The 23,027-nt window shown below is 38.1% G+C and overlaps 1 protein-coding gene and 1 long non-coding RNA gene across 3 annotated transcripts in view; one reads left to right on the top strand and one right to left on the bottom strand.

Moving 5' to 3' along the window:
• Positions 1-23,027, top strand: part of LYST (lysosomal trafficking regulator) — a 190,005-nt gene that overhangs the window by 121,410 nt on the left and 45,568 nt on the right. The window contains exons 31-40 of one of the 2 annotated variants that reach the window (XM_036277375.1): positions 953-1,129; positions 1,641-1,717; positions 1,859-2,047; positions 5,558-5,703; positions 5,791-5,887; positions 7,153-7,214; positions 8,607-8,662; positions 11,151-11,303; positions 14,359-14,603; positions 22,048-22,114. In XM_036277375.1, coding sequence (XP_036133268.1) covers positions 953-1,129; positions 1,641-1,717; positions 1,859-2,047; positions 5,558-5,703; positions 5,791-5,887; positions 7,153-7,214; positions 8,607-8,662; positions 11,151-11,303; positions 14,359-14,603; positions 22,048-22,114 — 1,269 coding nt within the window. Of the gene's footprint in view, positions 1-952; positions 1,130-1,640; positions 1,718-1,858; positions 2,048-5,557; positions 5,704-5,790; positions 5,888-7,152; positions 7,215-8,606; positions 8,663-11,150; positions 11,304-14,358; positions 14,735-22,047; positions 22,115-23,027 lie in introns of those variants that run through there. The other variant, XM_036277374.1, reaches the window with a different exon arrangement.
• LOC118640510 lies at positions 8,731-22,780 on the bottom strand. Its single transcript, XR_004961402.1, has 3 exons — positions 22,567-22,780; positions 21,967-22,067; positions 8,731-9,001 (listed from the first exon to the last, which is right to left on the bottom strand). It is a non-coding gene; the product is annotated as an uncharacterized LOC118640510 (long non-coding RNA).

The raw sequence follows: 23,027 nt of genomic DNA, 5'->3' as shown, positions 1-23,027 counted from the left end.
TGTTGGCAGAATTAATGTCTAAGTGACACATAGTGTACACACAACAATTGGGTGTAACTGCTAGAGGATGGAAGGGCCACATAAAAACTCGTGCATCAAAGCTATGAAGGATGTTGTTGTTGCCTTAAGTTACAAAACTCTAATTTTAGTTATAGGGTCTGTTCATAAAAGACTGGCCTAAACCAACCTTTCTCTGGACATTCAGTTCAAAAGTGCTGAGGTCTCAGTGGTTTTGGAGTTCTCCCTACAGAGTCGTGAATGCTTATAAGCTCATCCATGTAGCTTTTTGTTCTAGAATTTTCACCAACTTCTATTCTACTCAGCAGAAGTAAAAGGGGAAAGAATAAGCATAACTCCCTTATCTCAAGGTTTAAAGGAAAGTTCCCCTTCCAGTTAAATTTTGCCGTGAGAAATACTAAGAATAATTTTCCCTTATCTCAAGCTTATTTCCTATATTTCTTTAGCTAACCCTCTCCAGAATCCTTTCCCCCAAAGCCTGCTTGCTGGCTTTTCCTTCTTTTTCTCCCTGCCTCCTTCTCTCCCTTTCTTTCCTGTCTTTTACAATGAAAAATAGAATAATATAATGAATACCATATTACCATCACATAGATTTAACAATTGTTAATATGTTTATCATATGGGCATCATTTTTTTTTTCTGAAACATTTTAAAGTAAAGCATAGAAATCATGACATTTTTCAAAAGACATTTTCTTATAAAACCATAACTTATACCTAACAAATTAGCATACTCCCTAATGTCATCATATATCCAATAAAGAATTGCATTTTTTCTATTGTCCTCAAAATGTCTTTTTTTTTTTAGCTCATTGATTCAAACCAGATCTAACCAGATAAATCTAGCAATATAATTTAATTACTGTTAAATAATTTAAAGGTAAGAAATAAAAATTCTTTATGACTGAAAAAAAAATTGTTACTTTGTTTTAAAGCATGGAGCCAAGTTAGTTTTGTATTTGGCAGAGCTGATACATAATCACCAAGATGACTTGACTCAGGAAGAACTAGACACAGCAGAACTGCTTATGAATGCGTTAAAGTTATGTGGCCATAAGTGCATCCCTCCCAGTGCAGCAACAAAACCAGAGCTTCTTCAAATCATCAAAGAGGTAAGTCAGTGAAACATAGAAACAACTTTCTTAGAAGATCCCATTGACTATAATGAAAGAAAGATTGAAGCCTTGATTTTTATTATAGAGTATCGTTAATGATTAATTTGAAATACTTTTTTTTCTGTATATTGCTTTTCTGTGGTCATCGTTATTCATTATCAGTAGCTTTCAGGGAAGGAAAGATTTTTAGTTACAAACAAGTTGAAGAACAAACCTTGAGTTATGGGTTCTTTATGAAAAAGCAAATTAAGGAAGCAAGCACCAATGCAAACCCATCAGGTTTGGCAGCTCTGGTTAACTATCCTACCCTAATTCCTGTGACCCAAACTCTATGGAAATGGAAATTACAGCATTTTTAAAGTGGTTGATGTATTTTAATATTCTGGTCTCCCGGGACAGTATTTTTCCTTTGTCAACTTGGTTTTATAATTAGTTTATTGAGTTCTGTGCCAGTGTTAAATGATAAATAATAAGTTTTATATAGTACAATATTACTTAAATCTTTTAGGAACAAAAGAAATATGAAACTGAAGAAGGTGTGAACAAAATTACCTGGCAGAAAACAGTTAAAAATAATCAACAAAGGTAGGATTGTATGTGTTGTAAAATCATGTCTTTTAGGAATCCATTAGATCTCACATATACTTTTAGTTTTAAAGGATCACCTTTTGATACACATTTCATGTTCCACATATGCTTAACTTATGGACCACCTTGTCTGTTTAGTCTTTTTCAGCGTCTCGATTCAAAATCAAAGGATATATCTAAAATAGCTGCAGATATCACCCAGGCAGTGTCTCTCTCCCAAGGAATTGAGAGAAAAAAGGTGATCCAGCATATCAGAGGGATGTACAAAGTAGATCTGAGCGCCAGCCGACACTGGCAGGAGCTTAGTCAACAGCTGACCCATGATAGGTAAGCAGAGTGGGAGGGCGTTCAGGTCGTCTTGCATAAATATTTTATATGTCCATGTTAAATACTAATTTCATTCCACAATAAAGATTTATAACATTATTTCATTAGTTTACATTTTTTAAATCATTTGTGATTTATTTCATCTTGAAGAATAATCCTATGAGAGTTTGTTTTTGTTTTTTAATTTCTTGGGGAGAATAAAAGTAGAGAGAGGCACTAGCTCTTCCAGGCAATAAAATCTATACATAATTGGCTTTAATTTTAAAATATGATCTTTGTGCCCAGACAATGTGGATCAGTGGTTGAGTGTCGACCCACAAACCAAGAAGTCACTTGTTCAATTTCCAATCAGGGCACATGCCCAGGTTGTGGGCCAGATCTCCAGTGAGGGGCATGCAGGAGGCGGCCAATCCATGTTCTCTCTCATCAATGTTTCTGTCTCTCTCTCTCCCCCTTCCTCTCTCTCTAAAATCAATAAAAAAAAAAATTAAATATTGTCTTTGTGCCCCGGCCAGGTAGCTGAGTTGGTTGGAGCATCGTCCTGTACACCAAACGGTTGTGGGTTCGATTCCCAGTCAAGGCACATACAGGAGGCAAACAATTGATGTTTCTCTCTCACATCAATGTTTCTCTGTCTCTGTCCCTTCCTCTCTGTCTAAAATCAATAAAAACATATCCTCAGGTGAGGATTTAAAAAAATAAAAATAAGCCCTGGCCAGTTTGGCTCAGCGGTTAGAGCGTCGGCCTGCGGTCCGGAGAGACCCGGGTTCGGTTCCCTCTAAGGGTACGTACTTCGGTTGCAGTTTGTCCCCGGCCCTGGTTGGTCGTGCGGGTGGCAGCCACTCGATGTGTCCCTTCACGTCGATGTTTCTCTCTCTCTCCCTTCCTCTCTCTCCCTCCCATTCTATCTGTACAAAAAATGGAAAAATATCCTCGGGTGAGGATAAAAAAAAATAATAATAATAAATAAATAAAAAATAAAAATAAAATAAAACATAATCTTCACAAAAAAATAGAAAAATCACTGAAACCGAATAGTTGGGAAGTAGATCTTTTTCTAGCTAAGACTAACAATAAAATTTAAAAGAAGCTTCACAAATAATGAATAGGGAAATGAAAGTACTATTCTGTAAATTTAGATAAGATAACTGATTAGATTACTTTTTTAAATTATGGTTGACATACAATATGATATTGGTTTTAAGTGTACAACCTAGTGATTAGACATTTATATAACTTACAAAGTGATCATCTTCATAAGTCTAGTACCCACCTGGCACTATACGTCATTATTACAGTATCATTGACGGTATTCCCTGTGATGTACTTTTCATCCCTGTAAGTATTTTATAACTGCCATTTTGTACTTCTTAGTCCCTTTCATCTTTTGTCTCATCCCTCCAAACCCCCTTCTCAAATGGCAGCTATCAGTTTGTTCCGTGTATCTATGAGTTTGATTCTGTTTTGTTTCTTAGATTCCACATATAAGTGAAATTATACAGTATTTGTCTTTCTCTGTCTGACTTATTTTATTTATTTAGCATAATACCCTCTAGGTCCATCTCTGTTGTTGCAAATGGCAATGTTTCATCTTCTCTAATGGCTGAGTAATATTTTATTGTATATATACCACATCTTTTTTTATTCATCTATCGATGGACATATAGGTGGCTGTTATATATAACTGCAGTGAATATAGGGGTTCATATATCTTTTCAGATTAGTGTTTCGGATGTGGAATTGCTGGATCATAAGGTAGTTCTGGTTTAATTTTTTTTGGAACCTCCATACTATTTTCCATAGTGGATGCACCAATTTACAATCTCACCAACAGTGCACAAAGGTTCCCTTTATCCTCATCCTCAGGGCCAATACTTGGTGGTTGTTGACTTACTGTTAATAGCCATTCTGACAGGTGTGAGGTGATAGATATCTCATTGTGGTTTTGGTTTGCATTTCCCTGATGATTAGTGATGTTAAGCATCTTTTCATGTGTCTGTTGACCATAAGATAAGTGATTAGTATGTATTTGGGGTGTTAAAACACACTAAGAATTATACTCTAAAGCAAATTCCAGGTGAATGAAAGAATGTTAGAGTAAAAGAAAATTTTATAAAGTAGAAGAAAATTTATAAGGTGGGAGAAAATAGGATATTTATCAACTCTTTGATGGAGGGATAACTTTTTAATATCAAACACAACAGAAGAAACTACAAAGAAGAAATTAATGTATTTGAACTTTGTTTCCAGTGTAATTGACAATTATAACAAGAACAACAAAATGTGAAAATTTATTTTCAGCAAAAATATTAGGTAATATTTTTATAATTTTAAAAATTCATAAAGATTTGAAAATAAAGTATTAAGATCCCAAAAGTCTGAAGGAGCAAAAGACATGAATACACTCTTCACATAAGACAAACAGAATTAATAAACAAATGGTAAAATATTCAATATTGCTAGAGGCTAATTTGGTTTTATAAAAACTTTAGATACTATATTTTACCTTTTATGGTACAAAAATTTTTTTAGGTATTAATATCTGCAAAACATGTCTTAATCCTTGACCAGAGTTTGGTGATTTTTGTATATTTTGTATATGTTAGGAACCCTACAAACATTTGATTTCTAGCTCCATTTACCCTGTTTAAGGGATTCTATCCTAAGGAAAATATTTAAAATGTGGGAAGGAAGTAAATATAAAGGTTTTTGTTTATTGCATTATTTATGCTCATGAATGAATTGGAAACAAATATATAATAATAGTAATAGAGTTAAATACATTATGATACATCCACTCAATGCAATATTAGTCAGCCATTTAAACTGATAATTAAGATTATAATGTATTTAGTAAAAGAAGGTAGGATATAGAAATGTGTATATATAATAAGTATAACTGCTATTTTTTAAAAATGAAAGAAAATAACCACTACCAGTATTTTGCTATGTTTAGGGTAGCAGATTAAGGGTGATTTTTTTTTTCTCTTACTTATTTCTAAAAATGTATCCTACTTTTTTTTCATTTAAAATATTAATTTCTTTTAAAATATTTTAAGACATGTGATTTATACTATAAAAATGAACTAATTCTGTTTGTTACATTAGATATTAGGCAAAATGGGATATATAAAAAATTAATTTGAAAATTTAATTTTTTTTCTTTAATTAACCACAATAAGCCCACTGTATTGCTGAAGCATACATGTTGCTAAAGCATCCATAGTAGTCTTCCGTATATTTAAAAAATTTTAATAGATACAGGAAACTGGTCTTGTATTTAGACTGGGAGACTGGGAGACTTATTTTTTTTATGTTATTCTTTTGTACGATGTATCTGTATTCCCTAGTCTAATTATATAAATAGGTTTTTTTTTCTGTTTTTAATAATTTGGCTTTTAATTGACTAGATCAGTTTTTTTTTTTATTCAATTTGTGCAATGATTTTTTTTAAAAAGCTACAAGTACTTCAGATTTCCACTTAAGACATTATTTTCTTTTGACTTGCAGAGCAGTCTGGTATGACCCCATCTACTATCCAACTTCCTGGCAGTTGGATCCAACAGAAGGGCCAAACCGAGAGAGGAGGCGTTTACAGAGATGTTACTTAACTATTCCAAACAAGTATCTGCTTAGGGATAGACAGAAATCAGAAGGTAATAGTGGCTTTTTGACTCAACATATAAGTAGAGCAGATAACTGTGGATGTTAGGTAAGATAATGTGTACTCTTCTCCTCAACAGATGTGGTCAAACCACCACTCTCTTACCTCTTTGAAGACAAAACTCATTCTTCTTTCTCTTCTACTGTAAAAGACAAAGCTGCAAGTGAGTCTATAAGGTAACTTTGAACCCATAAGATGTTTTCTCTTTTGTTAAAAGAGTTAAGGATTTTTATAGTCTGTTGTAGTACTTAAGTACTTATTTTAGACAATGCTGTGGTTTTAGGAAAGGTCCTAAATATGACTCTAAAGAGGGCAAGGTTGAATGGCCAGATGCAAAAGGAAAAGACTTTTTTTTCTTTATTGATTTTAGAGAGAAAGGGAGGAAGAGGTAGGGAGAGATAGAAACATCAATTGGCTGCCTCCTGCACGCCCCTCCCTGGGGATCAGGCCCCCAACCCAGGCATGCACCCTGACGAAGTCCTTGGACTTTGCCCAGTGCTCTGGCCCTTGTTTGCACACTTGTTTCTGTAGTTAACTGTCCCAGCAGCTCTGTGGAATAGACAGTGCTGCTTGCTGGTGGCATCAACAGGGAGTCAGTGTGGTGATTAACCATTCAGATTCCAGGCCTGATCTTTCTAGCTTTCTGATTTTGGGTAAGCCACTTACCTCTCTGTGTCAGTTTCCTTGTCTCTTATTACACAAGGAAGATGGTAACACCCAAGGTATCTTGTATTGCTGAGTAGTAATTAGTTATTATCATGCCCACTTTATAGATAAAAAACTGAGACTCAAAGAACGTAAGTGACTTGACTAAAGAATAGAGGAACTTTTCTGATTCTAAATCCTCTGTTTTTCCTAGGAACGAGGCTTCTTTTATGTGTTTGAAGTATCAGAGGCATGAACTAATGTTTGCTTAATTACTGGAAAATATAAAATATTCAAGTCTCTTTTCAATAATTGAATCCTGTATTCTGCATGCAGGGTATAGGGATTATCAGTCTTTTCTAAAAGTCTTAGTCATTTTTCTCCTCTACTAGAATGTTAAAGAACGAGCCCTGGCCCTTTTGGCTCAGCAGTTAGAGCGTTGGCCCGTGGACCAGAGCGTATGGCCCGCTAAGGGCACATACCTCTGTTGAAGTTCGTCCCTGGCCCTGGTTGGGGTCATATGGGTGGCACCAATCGATGTGTCTCTCTCACGTTGATGTTTCTCTCTCTCTCTTCCTCCCTCTCTCCCTCTCTATCTTAAGATAAATGTAAAAATGTCCTCGGGTAAGGATAAAAAAATAGAATGAGATAATATTTTTATGTGGGTTTTGACAAGACATCTTGTGCTTGAAATTCACCTGCTTTCCTGAAATATTTTACTAGCTAAAATAAAGCTTATACTTTCTAAAATTGGTCAAAATATTTAATCATAGTAATTTTAAATATATCTTGACAGAGTGAATCGCAGATGCATCAGCGTTGCCCCGTCTAGAGAGACAGCTGGTGAATTGTTATTAGGTAAGACACTTTTTGAAGTTTTACTCGTATTCACCCTGCCTTGTTTCGTTATTGAGCATTTGAAGCATTGTTTTGACACACTGCCATTAAATGAGTTAAACTTTCTCTAATATCACATAGGCTATTTTGCCTTAACATAATGTTTGGACTCATGAATGTGAAGAAATGACTATCTTATCCCTGAAAAGTGTATGAATAGCATTTTAGTTTTTATAAAGTTGACTTTTCTTCATGAGTATACGTTTTTATATTTAATCATTTCTTTTATTATATATCAATTTTGAATTTAAAGTGAAGAATTATTAGTATAATTATATGCCTACTGTTTTAACAGATATACCTATGCGTAAGAAATATACCTACCTTGCGATTTATAATTTGTATTCTCTATTGTACTTCTGAGAGAAAGACAACATTGTCAGTGCATGGATACCTATGTAGTTACATTAGGTGAGAAATGCTGTCCTTAAGATATGAAAGAATTAAGTTACATCACTTGGTCTCTGTTCCCTTAAAGAACCAGCTTGTATGCTGTAGGCCAGTTGTCCTCAAAGTGTGGTCCCCAAATCAGGAGCATCATCATCACATGGGACTTCTTAGAAATGCACTTTCTTGGGCCCCAGCCCTGACCACCTCATCTGAAACTCTGGGGTGGGTCCCAGCCATCTGCATTCCGAAGAGTCCTCAAATGTGAGCATCACGGCTACAAGCTGAAGCCATGCCCCCAGGGCCCAGTGTGTAGAGCTCTGAGCTCGCTGAGGACTGAGCCCCACAGTCACAGCATGGAGACAGCGCCCTTCTCTGAGCCAGCATGCCAGTGCTCAGAGGTGACCAGCACACGGTACAGAGCCCAGACAGTTCCTACCCCTGTCACATGACGTAGGGACATGTGTTAACAACAGCCTATGAAGCAGGAAAAATTGGGGGACCTTTTCAGGCAGTTCTACATTATTGAGTGTTTAACTATTAAGAATTCCTGTTTTGATAGAAAGTTTGGTTTACAACTTGACTTCAGTTAATGTGTGACAAAATACAGCAAGATAATATGTAGGTAATATAAGAGTACTGACAATAATAAACAGGCAACATTTTTAGCACTAGTGCTAGGCACTATTAAGAAGCATTTTATATATAATCTAATTCCCACAGGAACCCTGTGAAATAAAGTCCTTTTCCTACCCTCTTCTTTTGATAAGGGAACCAAGACACAAAGGGGTTGAGCAACTTGCCCAAGATCTCACAATGCTGTTCAAAACTAGGTATTGAGTGTCAGGAACTGTTTCTGGGTGATGACATTCAAATTCAGACCACTAACTCCAAAGGTCATACTTTTAACTATATAAGGTAATAGTGCACCTGCATTGTTAAACTCATGTACAGTTTATTCTGCAGGTAAATGTGGAATGTATTTTGTGGAAGATAATGCTTCTGATACAGTTGAAAACTCGGTGAGTAGAAACTTAAATTTGCACTAATTAAATTTACACAAATTTCTAAAATGTATAAATTCAGTATCACCAAAAAGCAGGTAGAAGTATTAGAGCTTATTTATTTTGACTTTATGTGTAGAATTATCTGAATTTCAAACATTTTTTAAAAGACATTTCTAAAAAGAAGGCCATGCCATCTCTGCTGGCTCATGGTCTGTGTCTCAGCAGTTAGTTTCCAAGTCAAGTTCCCAGTTGCTCCTGTCATTCCAGTGATGTCCATTGTACCTCATCACTGTCCTCAGTAGCAATAAAGAACTACTCCTGCCATTCACTCCGTTTGCTATCCAGTACATTTGCCTTGAAAAAGAAAGAAAAATATTACATAATTGAATAAGTTATCCCAATAATCACATGGATTAGTAATCATAGTTTTCATTCTTCTTGAAATACTGATATTCAGAAAATAACAAAAAGACTCTTAATTCACATTTTTATATAGTAAACTTTTTATTCATTTGAATTAGCTTGTATGTCATTAAAATGTTGTTTTGAAATCCTTGTAATAGGATAAATAAGGCTTTTTGTTTCTGAAAAGTTCTAAAGCCAGAAATTCCTAAGGATATACTAAATAAGATTACATGTGGTTTAATGTTGAATTCATATTCTTTTATTGATTGATTTTGGAGAGAGAGAAACGGAGAGAGCAAGAGAGAGAAAAACATTGATTTGTTCCACTTATTTATACATTCATTGGTTGCTGCTTATATGTGCCCTCACTGGGGATCGAACCTGCAACCTTGGCATATTGGGACAACCGTCTAACCAATTGAGCTACCCGGCCAGGGCCATTGAATACACATTTCATTCAAAATAATTAATGAATGAGAATATAAAATTTAGTTGTAAAACTAATAGCATATTAGTTTTCATAAGAATATTGAATATAGCCCTCCCCCAAAATGAGTAGGCATTTTTTCATGATTTAATAGCAATTACCACAGCATTTATACCAGTTAGTAAAAGTATAGTTATGTTATTTTTCAAGAAGTCTTTTTAGCTACCAAGGAATTTATTAGTTGATATATAGCCAACATTTTTCTGGATCAACATTTTCCCCCTTTAAAACTCTCCTAGCCCTGGCCGGTTTGGCTCAGCGGTTAGAGCGTTGGCCTGCGGTCTAGAGAGACCCGGGTTCGGTTCCCGCTAAGGGCACGTACCTCGGTTGCAGTTTGTCCCCGGCCCTGATTGGGTCGTGTGGGTGGCGACCACTCGATGTGTCCCTTTCACATCGATGTTTCTCTCTCTCTCTCTCTCTCTCCCCCCTCCCACTCTATCTGAACAAAAATGGAAAAATGTCCTCGGGTGAGGATAAAAAATAAAAATAAAAATAAAAAAACTCTCCTAAAAATACCCTCTCCTTTTAATAGATTGAAGACTCCTTCCTTCCTCTGTACTTTTGTAACATTGGTTCTTACTTATGTGACACTTGGTATCTCACATATAGATGTGTGTCCAAGTATCCATGCCCTTTGATCTACATGGATCTAGTTCATGCAGAGCACTTAGTAGAGCACCTCCCTGTAAGATGCACAGTGAACGCTTGTTGAATTATCTGTATGTCGGATGTTGGAGCTAAACAGGAAGAATTTGGTTTTAAGTATGAGAATACTACATTTTCATTAAAACACTTTAAGAATTAGTTGGGACCCAATCCAATAGTGAAACATACATAGAGCAGCCAAAGGGTCACTTCCTCCTGCTTTTCAAATTTCTCTTCACTTTTGACTCCTGGAAATCTCAGTTTTCTTACTTTCTTGCAAGCTCACATATCTCTTTAAAAGAGTATTTTCTTAGCAGAAGAAATCATTCTGAACAGGCTACATCTTGTATGATTCCAAGTCTGTGAGCTTCTAGAAAAGGGAAAACTGTGGAGCGAATAAAGTGATCAGTGTTGCCAAGATTTCAGGGGGAGGAGGGAGGAGCAGGTGGAGCACAAAGGATCTTTAGGACAGTGAAAATACTCCATGGTACTGTCATGATGGACACATGCCATTATGCATTTGTCTAAACCCATAGGACGTACGTCACCAAGACTGAACCCTAATGTAAACTGTGGACTTTAGTCAGGAATAATGTATCAATAGTGACTGGTCATTTGTAACAAATGCACCACACTGACAGGAGATGTTAATAATAAACTGAGTGGGGAGAGAAGATACATGGGAAATCTTGCTATCTGCTCAATTGTCTTAAACCTAAAACTGCTCTGAAAAATAAAGTCTATTAAAAAATAAAAATTAAGTCTATTAACTAAAAAACACTCCTAAGTTTTATTCAGCATTTTGAAGTATGTAGTAGTGGAGGATTTTCAGAGACTCTCATCTGCCATTTTGCCACAAAAGGAAGTTTTTTTGTTGCTTTTTGATGCTTTTTAAAAATATAAAATTAAAATGATTATTACTGTTTCATGCAAAGCAAGTACTTTCGTCTATTTTCTTTGTCCCAGAGCCTTCAGGGAGAATTGGAACCAGCATCATTTTCCTGGACATATGAAGAAATCAAAGAAGTTCACAAGCGCTGGTGGCAGCTGAGAGACAACGCTGTGGAAATCTTCTTAACCAATGGCAGGACACTGCTGTTAGCACTGGATAACACCAAGGTGCGCTTGTCTTGAGTATCAGAGATGCTTTTCGCAGCCGTGGCACCAGTGTAACTACTTGTACTGCTCAAACAAAGCTTTAACGGATTGAAACTCATCCACTGTTTCTGGAATCAAATAAAAATTGCCTTCTCAGTCCCAATTAAAGCAAACCTTTGCTTATACTAGGATTATTTTTTGTCCTCCAAAATATTAAATTCTGATTTCCCGAAGGGATTGTATATGTAAAAAGTGAATGAATGAATGACTGCATAACCAACCTGAAACTTGATAGTAGATTCCACTTTTGACAAACCCTCTCTTGACCCCACATCCCTTCAGCTACTATTTGTCTGCTCTCCTGTATAGAAACCTTGTGGAAAAAGCTGTGTGTGCTTGCCACCTCCAGGTCCTCCTCTGGTTCTCTGCAGAAGTATTCCCGGCACATTTCCTTCTCACCCTCCACCTGGAGCTCTGGTCAGCTCCCTAGACCTCATGTTACTGGCCCTGCTCTCTTGTTCATGGCCCTCAGTTGACTGGACCCATCACCAATATTTGACATAGCTGATTAGTCTCTTTCTTAAAAAGAAGCACCTTCTTCACCGGGCTTCTGGGTTAGTACTGTCTTCTTTCCCCTTTTACCTCACCAGCCATACCCACTCAGTCTTGCCCACAGATGCTGCCTCTGTGTGTCTCGGGGCACGTTCTTCAGGCCTCTTCTCTTCTCATACAGTCGTGAATATTATCTGTAGTCAGGCAGTTCACAATTGATCTCTCTATCCAAACCTCTCCCCTGAACACTGCACAAATATCTAGCTTCATACTTGGAATCTCCACTCAGAAGGCTAATTAGCTTCTCAAATTTAACATGTATAAATGTGAACCTCTGATCTCCCCCCAAATCTCTGCAGGTTTCCTCATCTCAATAAATGACAACTCCAATCTTTCTGATTGCCAAAAACCTTGGGACTGTCCCAGAGTGCTCCTATTCTTCATGCCCCACATCTACTCCATCAGTCAGTTTTCAAATTACGTCCAGAATCCGACCACTTCCACTGCTGCCATCCTGGTCCAAGCCCGCATTATCTCTTGCCTAAACTATCACACTGGCCTCCTCACTGGCCTCCCTGCTTCCATACTCCCCCTTCTTTAAGCCCATTCTCAGCACGTACCTAAGGTAGGTCGGAGCATGCTATTCCTCTGCTCAAGACCTTTAATCACCCCTGTGTCACTTGGTTAAAGCCAAAGTTTTTTCATAGACTAACAAGGGTTTCAGTAATCTGGCACCTCATTAACTCTCTGACCTTACTTTCTGCCCTTCTATCCCTCACTCTTTTCTTTTCTTTTTTTTTTTTTTTTTTTATCCTTACCCAAGGATATTTTTTCATTTTTTGTTTAGGTAGAGTGGGAGGGAGAGAGAGGAACAGAGAGAAAGAGAGAGAGAGAGAAACATCGATGTGAAAGGGACACATCGAGTGGCTGCCACCCGCACGACCAGCCAGGGCCAGGGACAAACTGCAGCTGACGTACGTACCCTTAGCGGGAACCGAACCCAGGTTTCTCTGGACCGCAGGCCGACGCTCTAACCGCTGAGCCAAACCAGCCAGGGCTCACTCTCTCTTTTTTATCCATGCTAACTGTCTTTTCCTTGAATATAGCAGGCACACTGATGACACTACAGGGCCTTTTGCACTTACTACTCCCTACAATGCTGTCTGGAATGATTTCCTCTTAAAAATCCACAGGGCTTACTCCCTTATTTTTATCAGGTTTCTTGACCAAATGTCTCCTTCTCAGAGAGACCTTCCCTGACTACTCTAAGTAAAATAGCAACCCCTGTCTCACCCCTGCCCCTAACCCTTCTTTAGCTCCTTTACTTTGCTCTTTTTTTCTCTGTAGGACTTAATAGTGTGCAACATTGTCTCCCCAAAGAATGTAAGGACGTTGTTTGGCTCAGTGCTATAGCTTCAGCACCTTGAACATGTTGGCATACAGTGCTCAGTAAACATTTGTCAAATGAGTGAATGCTTCCTTTTTCTTGCCAAGTTTGGTGTGCAAACTGTCATAAATTCCCTTCCATCGACCTTAGCTTCAGCAGTGGGCAACCTTCAGATTTAGACTACATGTTTAAATTTTGCTCTTGGTTTTGTTTTCAGGTTTGCTTAGTTTTTTATTGCCTTGAACCTATTCTTTTTTTTTTTTTTTTTTTTAATTATGGTAAAAAAGAAATAGATAACATAAAATTTACAGTCCTAGCTATTTTTAAGCATACAGTTTAGTATTGTTAGATTCACATTTTTTTGTGAAACAGATCTTCAAGCTAGGCTCTTAAACATATCCCACAACTTTAGCTCATTTTTCTCATTTACTTTTAGAACTATCTCTGAGTCCACATCTGTGTCTCTGCTTCCTAAGCCTGAAGCGCACACACATTAAGATGGGTATTTCAAAGTTGTTTTTTAGAAAATTTATTAATTTTTTATTGATTAATCATCATCATGTAATTACTTTAGAAAAAAATCAGAATAGCATTTTTCTGTGACAGTACTTTTGTGAATCTCTAAAGAAAGAGTTTATATATTAGTTTTCAATCAGTAGTGAAAATCAAATATTCTCTTTTGCATAGGATATTTTATTTCATCTTATGAAGTAAATACTAAGATGTGGTGACTGCGGCACCGAAGGTTTAAGCAGGAAAGTAGACTAGGTCTGTCTGATTCAGAAAACCACGCTCTTGCTACTGGATCACATTGTTTCTGCTTAGATGAAGGCTCTTCTTTTTCCTTTATTGACATTTTTTTTCTAAGGATCTATATAATAGTGATTTTCCTATACAGACTTTTTCTTAGTTTCTTATTAACAGCTTCTCCGGAAGCACAGTACAGCAGTTAAGAGCCCAAGCTTTGGGGAAACCTGCATTTGCGTCTCAGTTCTCTACCAGTTCATGTTACTGGACAGAAAGTATTTTCTTGGAGGACAAGATTAGTAACATGCCTGTAATATCATGGATTCTTTGGAGAAAAGTGTCAAAAAGCTTAAAAGTTAAATCTGGTTGTTTCCTTCTCCTGCCCCGTAGGTGCGTGATGACGTGTACCACAGTATACTGACCAGTGACCTTCCTAACCTTCTGGAGTACGGCAACATCACTGCTCTGACAAACTTGTGGTATACTGGGCAAATTACTAATTTTGAATATTTGACGCACTTAAACAAACATGCCGGCCGATCGTTCAATGATCTCATGCAGTATCCGGTGTTCCCATTCATACTGGCTGACTACATTAGTGAGACCCTCGACCTCAGTGATCCATCTGTCTACAGGTAACAAAATATCATCACCTTTCGGCTTTGTCAATATGCTGTATTTATTTCATTAAAGTTTTTATCATGGAAATTTTCAAACATGCACAAAATTGAATGAAAATGGAATGAATCACCATATGTCCATCACCCAACTCAACAATTTGAAGACATTTGCCAAACTTGCATCATCTTTTTTTTTTCTTTTTATTTAAGAGAAATGACAAACATCTTGTTATGTCACTCTTATGTTCTTCTGTACATATCTCTTAGGAAAAAGATAGAATATTGTCTTACATAACCTCGGTGCCATTATCTAAGAAAATGAACAGTGATTTCATGGTATCATCTAATATCCAGTTCATTTTTAGATGTCCCCTGATGATATCAAAGATGTCTTTTTATAGTTGATTTACTTGAATCAGTGACCATTGTCACTTTTGGTCGCAATGTCTCTACAGACAAACATCTAGAACAGCCTTCTGAATATGACATGTTGAAAACAACAGGACATTTATCTTGTAGGATGTCCCTCATTTCATGTTAGTATTTAGCTTTTCCTCTAGCCTCTGTATTTCTTAGAGTCTGGAAATTCATTCTAAAGACTTGCTTAGATTCAGGTTCAGCTTTTTTTTTTCTGGCAAGAATTCCGATAGGTGGAGATGTGGACTTCATGTTGCCTCGGGTCGGAAGGCATAGGACCCCCTGTTCAAGGGTGCTCAGGTTGACATGTAGGTTCAGGCTCTGATTGAACTTGTTTCTTTCATAGATAATTATTGTTTGAGTCAGTTATATCCCTATAGGTTATAAAATGGTGATTTCCTATTCTCTCATTGCTTCCACATTTATTAGAAGAAACCATATAGGGTGAGCCTGAGATATGTTGTTGTGTCAGCAAGGTGACTAATATAGTCTTATCAAAAAGCCATATTTGCACACCAGCATCCATTACAATATTGTTCATAGTAGGCAAGAGGTGTAGGCAGCCCAGGTGATTATCCGTGGATGAAGGATGGGAAAATGTGGTAGACCCATACAGTGGAATATTAATTGGCCTAAGACAGAGGGAAGGCTGGTCACATGCTACAATTTTGGATTGTACTGGGGACATTGTATTAAACAGAATAAGCCAACCACAAAGAGTCAAATACTGTGATTCACTTACGTGAGTTGTCTAGGGTAGTCAAACTCGTAGAGACAGAGAGTGGAGTAGTGGTTGCTAAGAGATGGTAAGGGTGGGTGGGGAGTTGTAGCTTAGTGGGTATAGAGTTTTGGTTTCACAAGATGAAAAACTTCTAGAGACCTGCTAAACAGCAATGTGAGCATAGTTATCACTACTACACTGTGTACTAGAGGGCGGTTAGGATGGTAAATTGTATGTTGTGTGTTTTTACTGCAATTAAAAAAAAAATAAAGGACTCAGGAACCAACTAGAAGTGGCTTTCACTGCCAGAGATAGGACAATCTGAGCGTCAAAAAGAATAGTGATGCCCTGGCCGGTTTGGGTCAGCAGTTAGAGAGCATCGGCCTACGGTCCAGAGAGACCCAGGTTCTGTTCCCACTAAAGGCACGTACCTTGGTTGCAGTTTATCCCCAGCCCTGGTTGTGTCGTGCAGAAGGCAGCCACTCAATGTGTCCCTTTCACATCGATGTTTGTCTCTCTCTTCCTCTCTTTTCCTCCCACTCTATATGAACAAAAAATGGGAAAATGTCCTCAGGTGAGGATTAAATAAAAAAGAATAGTGACTACAACTGATTGAAACACAATTTAAATTTTAAAAAATACTTAAGTTAATCATGATATGTTTTTAAAGGCCCAAAAAATAAAGCAAAACTAAACTCATTGGTTGCTATTGGATATAACTAGGACACTAGTTTGTTGCTTCTGAAATTTAGCAATTAAAGAAAAAGAATTAGCTTTTTTTTTTTGTCCTCACCTGAGGATTTATCTTCAGAGAGAGGAAAAAAAAAAAACACTGATGTGAAAGAGACACATTGGTTGGTTGCCTCCTGCACAACCCCAGTCAGGGCTGGGGACCAAATTGCAACCAAGGTACATGCCCTTGAGCAGAGTTGAACTCATGACTCTGGTTCACAAGCCAATGCTCTAACCACTGAGCTAAACTGGCTGGGGCAAATAATTAAGCTTTTATCCTGCCTTTCTTGAATGAGTTGCTTTTTTAAAAAAAATATCACCGCCCTGGCCGGTTTGGCTCAGCGGTTAGAGTGTCCACCTGCGGTCCGGAGAGACCCGGGTTCGGTTCCTGCTAAGGGCATGTACCTTGGTTGCAGTTTGTCCCCAGCCCTGGTTGGTCGTGCGGGTGGCAGCCACTCGATGTGTCCCTTTCACATCGATGTTCCCCTCTCTCTCTCTTCCTCTCTCTTCCTCCCACTCTGTCTGTACAAAAAATGGAAAAATGTCCTCGGATGAGGATAAAAAAAATATATATATATATCACCAAGGATATATATTTTTTCTATTTACCGTCAGATAGAGTGGAAGGGAGGGAGGAAAGAAGAAAGGGAGAGAGAGAGAGAAACATTGATGTTAAAAAGACACATCGACTGGTTGCTTCCTGCACGACCCTGACCAGGCAGGGGACAAACCGCAACCCACAACTGAGGTACGTGCCCTTGACCGGAATCATGCCCGTGACTCATTGGTCTGCAGGCTGATGCTCTAACCGCTGAGCCAAACTGGCCAGGGCAAGTTGCATTTTAAAATAACCAAATAGTCCTACATGATGAGAGAATATTCTGTTTATTTAGTTTAAAAAATATTCTCTGGTAATTAACAAAAAGACTCAAGAAATCACAAGTGTTGTGAGGATGTGGAGAAAAGGGGACCCTCGTGCATTGTTGGTGGGACTGTAAATTGATGCAACCACAATGAAAAGCAATATGGAGATTCCTCAAAAAATTAAAAATAAAACTGTAGGATCCAGCAATTCCACTTCTGGATATTTATCCAAAGAACATGAAAATGGGGTTGGGGGGAGATATACCACAGAACTTATATGCATGTATGCATAACCAATGGACGTAGACAACAAAGCTAGGGATGGGGTGGGGGGATGGAGAGGAGGGTGTCAATGGGGGAAAAAGGAGAAACATCTGTACCAAAAACAAACTAATAAAAAGAAAATGAAAACTCTAGTTAGAAAAGATATATGCACCCCTGTGTTCATTGCAGCACTTTTTTTTTTTTTTTTTGCATTTATCTTCAGATAGAGCGGGAAGGAGAGAGGAGGGAAGAGAGAGAGGAACATTGATGTGAGAAAGACACATTGACTGGTTGCCACCCACACAACCTCATCTGGGGCGGGGACAAACTACAACCGAGGTACGTACCCTTAGCGGGAACAGAACCCAGGACTCTCTGGTCCACACTAACCACCAAGCCAAACTGGCCAAGGCTCATTGCAGCATTTTTTAAAAATTTTTTTAAATTTATTTTGAGAGAGAGAGGAAGGGAGAGGGAGAGAGACATAAAAACATCCATGAGAGAGAACATTGATTGGCCGCCTCCAGCATGCCCCCAATTCGGGATTGGGCCCACAACCTGGGTATGTGCCCTGACCAGTAATCAAACCAGCGATCTCTTGGTGCATGGGTCGACACCCAACCATTGAACCACATTGGTCAGGCTGCAGCATTATTTACAATAGCGATCTAGGCCTAGTTCAGTTTTCAAGATATGGAAACAATCTAAGTGTCCATTGATGGATGAAGAATATGTGGTATAGCACTAGCTGATTTGCCTCAGCAATTCTAACATTGGCCCATGGACTGAAGGGTCTTGGGTTCAATACCCAGACCCATTTGGGGTCGTGTGGAAGGCAACCAATCATTGCGTCTCTCTCTCACATTGATGTTTCGTTTCTCTCTCTCTCCTTCCCTTCCTTATTCCCTCCTTTCTTTCCACTCTTTGTAAGAGTCAATGGAAAAAATATTCTTGGGTGAGAATTTAAAAACAAAGAAAATGTGGTATATCCAAACAATGGAATCTTATTCAGTCAAAAAAGAATGGCATCTTGCCATTTATGACAACATTGATGGACCTAGAGGGCATTATGCTAAGTGAAATATGTCAGATAAAGAAAGACAAATGCTATATAATTTCACTTATATATGAAATCTAAACAAACAAACAAAAAAATAAGCTCATAGATAGAATATATGGGTAGTTGCTAGAGGCAGGAAATGAGGGGCGGGTGAAAGGGTCAAAGGGTTAAAACTTACAATTATAAAATAAGTCTTGGGGATATAATTTACAACATAGTGACTACAGTTAATAGTATGGTATTACATATTTGAAAGTTGCTAAACGAGTACATCTTAAAAGTTCTCATCACAAGAGAAAAATTCTATAACTATGTGTGGTGCTGGATGTTAACTTATTGTGGTGATCATTTTGCAATATATACAAATGTCAAATCATTATGTTATACACCTGAAACTAATAGAATGTTGTATATCAATTTTACCTCAATTTTTTAAAAATCTCTTATTTGGTTTGAAGACAAATGGACTGCAAATATTTTACTTGATATATTAGGGTATTTTAATTATCACTGTTGAAAAGTAGGCGTAGTTCAGACAGTTTTTAAGAAATCAGATTCAGTGCCCTAGCTAGTTTGGCTCAGCGGTTAGAGCATCAGCCCATGGACCAATGAGTCTCGGGTTCAATTCCAGTTAAGGGCACCTACCTCAGTTGGGATTTGTCCCTGGCCCTATTTGGGGTCGTGGAGGAGGCAATCACTCAGTGTGTCCCTCTCCCATCGATGTTTCTCTCTCTCTCTCTCCCTCCCACTCTATCTGAACAAAAATGGAAAAATATCCTTGGGTGAGGGTTAAAAAAAAAAAAAAGGAAATCAGATTCAGTTTAATGTATTTGTCAAGTTATAAAAAAAGCAAATGGTACATTATCTTGTGAACATTTTTATATACTGCTGATAGACATTTAAATTATACCCTACTGATATAAATAGATATAATCTTTCTGGAAAGCAATTTGATAATATAAAGAACTCTTCAAATGTGCACACTCTGTTTTTGCAATTTAATTTCTAGGACTTTGTCTCAGGAAGTACGTAAGGTTAAGGATGAGCTCTCTGCCCAAAGGGTAGCCACTGGGAGTCAGCCTCGTGAGGCAGGGAGTCCGTCCGCTGGCTCACAGGTCACGGGTCTGGCCCTGCAACCAAAGACTGAACTATCAGTACAGGCCTCACATCTTGTTTTACTTTGTTTTATTCCACTTATCTTCAGACAGAGTGGGAGGGAGTGGGGGAGAGAGAGAAACGTTGATGTTAGAGGGACACATCGACTGGTTGTCCCCTGCACAACCCCAACTAGGGTCGGGGACCAAACCACAACCGCGGTATTTGCCCCTGACCGGAATCAAACCCATGACTCTTTGGTCCACAGACTGATACTCTAAGCACTGAGCAAAACTGGCCAGGGCCAGTTTTATTTTTTTCTTATTGTTTAATTTTTGAGAGAGAGAGAAAAAAGGAGGTGGGGGAGAGAGAGATATTTGTTGCGTCACTTATTTATACACTCATTGGTTAATTCTTGTATGTGCTGTGACTGGGGATTGAATCCAAAACCTTGGCGCATTAGGACAACGCTCTAACCAACTGAGCTATGCTTGGGCACATCATGTTTAAAAATAGCTATATTTTGAAACCTAAATGCCCAACTCTAGTTTTGAGTAAATTGTTATGTGTTGCAGCCATTTAAAAGTATATCATAGAAATGTACGTTATAGGTGGGGGAAGCTGTTCTTTTTATTCAAAAAGTGAATATACGCACACAGATAAGCAGGAAAACATCTCGAAGAGTGTATACCAAAATGTTGTACCTGTGGGTAATAGCAGTGTGTCTGGTTTTTGGTTCATTCTATTTGCTGATCAGTAATTTCTGATTTTCAGCACAGTAAGTATTAGTTGTGTTAAAAAAAATCTATTTATGCCCTGACTGATTTGGCTCAGTGGTTAGAGCATTGGCCTGTGGACCAAAGAGTCTTGGGTTTGATTCCTAGTCAAGGGCACTTACCTCTGTTGAGGGTTGAATCCCCAGTCCCAGTTGGGGTCATGTAGGAAGCAACCAATCAGTGTGTCTCTCTCACATCAATGTTTTTCTCTCTCTCCCTCTCTCCCCCTTTAGCTAAAAAGAAAAGAAAAGAAGAAAAAAATCAATGAAAAAATATCCTCAGATGAGGATTTTTTTTAAAAAGAGAGAAACCTATTTATGCAATTTAGAACATGATTTCTCCTATTTTGATATGTGAATTTGTATTTCTTTTATAAAACTTTTTACTTTTTTAATTAAGTTTTTAGGATTAGAAAAGTCTCAAAAACAGAATTAGTGCATTTACTGTAACTAATTGCAAATCCCTAGGAAATAATTATCAAAAAAAATAGATTATCAACATCTGGCTAAACAGAACTGGCTTGACTTTCTGAAATTGGGGCAAATCTGATGTTGCTGTAATTATAGTGCCAGAAGCTGAAGCTGCAGGTGGCCCCATCCTGTTCCCAGACCAGCCGCTCCTCAGGGTGGGAACTTCCCTTCCTCAGGGACTTCTCTTGCTCTTTCTCTTACAAGTGAGGCTCTTCCCTGAGTGCTTGTGCTTCCCTGACGCAGTGTGCACAGCAGCACAGATGCCCACTCGTGTGCACAAGGGGTGTCCTCAGGGTTGTGAATTAGATAGCAGAGCATTTAGTTCAGTACTCACACTCCAAATCTCAACGTGGTCATTTTAAGCATGTGTAGTTTCTTCAGTTTTCACTAACTAACCTAATAATTATGTAACATTTCCTTGTGATCATGTTTCCTATCCTTCACTCTTCACTGCCTAACTGAGCATAGAGTCTGGGCCATGGGGACAGGAGCCCCCGGAGCTTGGTAGGACTCAGCTGCCATGGGCAGCATTCGTCACAGTTCTGGAGGAAGAGGACGAAGCAGGGAAAGGGGGGATGGCAGTGCTGTTCTTGTAGTAGGTACTCGTAAGTCAGGAATTCCTAACACTGCATGGGTCTGTTTAGAAAAGTCTACCCTGCCCTGGCTGGTTTGGCTCAGCAGTTAGAGCGTCGGCCTGCGGTCCAGAGAGACCCGGGTTTGGTTCCTGTTAAGGGAGCATGCCTCAGTTGCAGTTTGTCCCCGGCCCTGGTTGGTCGTGTGGGTGGCGCCACTTGATGTTTCTCCCTCCCTCGCACTGTATCTGAACAAAAAATGAAAAAATGTTCTCGAGTGAGGAAAAAAAAAAAAGTCTACCCGAACAGATTATGAAATTATAACTTTGAATGGTTACCATTAGCTGCAAAGCAACATGTGTAAGCACTAAACTAAGGGCTGAGTATTCTGTTGGTCATTTATTTACTTGGAAGATGTAGACATCTAGGCAGCTTAATCCTGACAGCATCGGAATACTTCCTGTTTCCCATCATCTCTTCCTTTGTAGAAATCTCTCCAAGCCCATAGCTGTGCAGTATAAAGAAAAGGAAGATCGGTATGTGGACACATATAAGGTAGGGTCAGTTTTTTCGTTTTTGATAAATGAAAACTGGAGCTTTGTTTTATAGAGTTGTGTTTATAAATTTTAAATTTATAGTATTGATTTTTCTGATTTTCACTTCCTTGCAGTTTGATTGGCAGGCAACTAGAAATCATTACATGATTTTAAATATTACTCTGTCTCGATTCTCTGAAAACATTTTGCCCAGAAAAAGAAGTACACTTACAGGAGCATAAATTGGAAACGAGTAACCCATTGTTATATTGAAGTATATAAGTAACTACATTCCTTATAAAAGTCACAAAGATTTCCAGGATCATGCTATCCCCTAGGGTTATTTCTATAACAATATTAGTGTACTTACGATGCACCATAATCCCTTGTTATTCATTGTCAGTCAGTCATGCATTGCTTTATTAATAGAAATTCACCAGATTTTAAAATTTTTAAATAGAAAGGAATTACCTATTTCTGTGAAATTAATATTAACGAAATTCTGTTTGAAATTCAAGTAAACTCATTAGTCACACGTTGCATTCTTCACAATAGCATCGAGATAGGAGCAGCTGAAGCAGTTTTCTTACATTCACCACATTATCATGTCACAGTTCCAGAAAGTTCCCTCCAAGCATCTCATAGCTGGCGCTGCTTGCTGATCCTCTGCAGTGAAAATGGGGCGGTACTGTGGGGATCAAGAAGTGACTCGAGAAATTCACTGTCACCTGACTTTGTTATCAGAGCCAGGCAGGCGCTGTGGGAGATGAGAATAGTGACAGATATTAAATATGTGTTTGGGCCTCCTACTCTGTGATGGGAAGATAGGAGTTGTGAAAAGTCACCACATTTCTTATCTCTGTGTAACTGCCCTGCAAAAACAGCCATAAGATGTTATAGCTAGAATTCCAATATTGTGATACAGTTTTTCC

Source organism: Molossus molossus, unplaced genomic scaffold, assembly GCF_014108415.1.
Source record: "Molossus molossus isolate mMolMol1 unplaced genomic scaffold, mMolMol1.p scaffold_m16_p_23, whole genome shotgun sequence".
In the NCBI taxonomy this organism is placed as follows: domain Eukaryota; kingdom Metazoa; phylum Chordata; class Mammalia; order Chiroptera; family Molossidae; genus Molossus; species Molossus molossus.
This window is presented reverse-complemented; position numbering and strand designations above follow the sequence as displayed.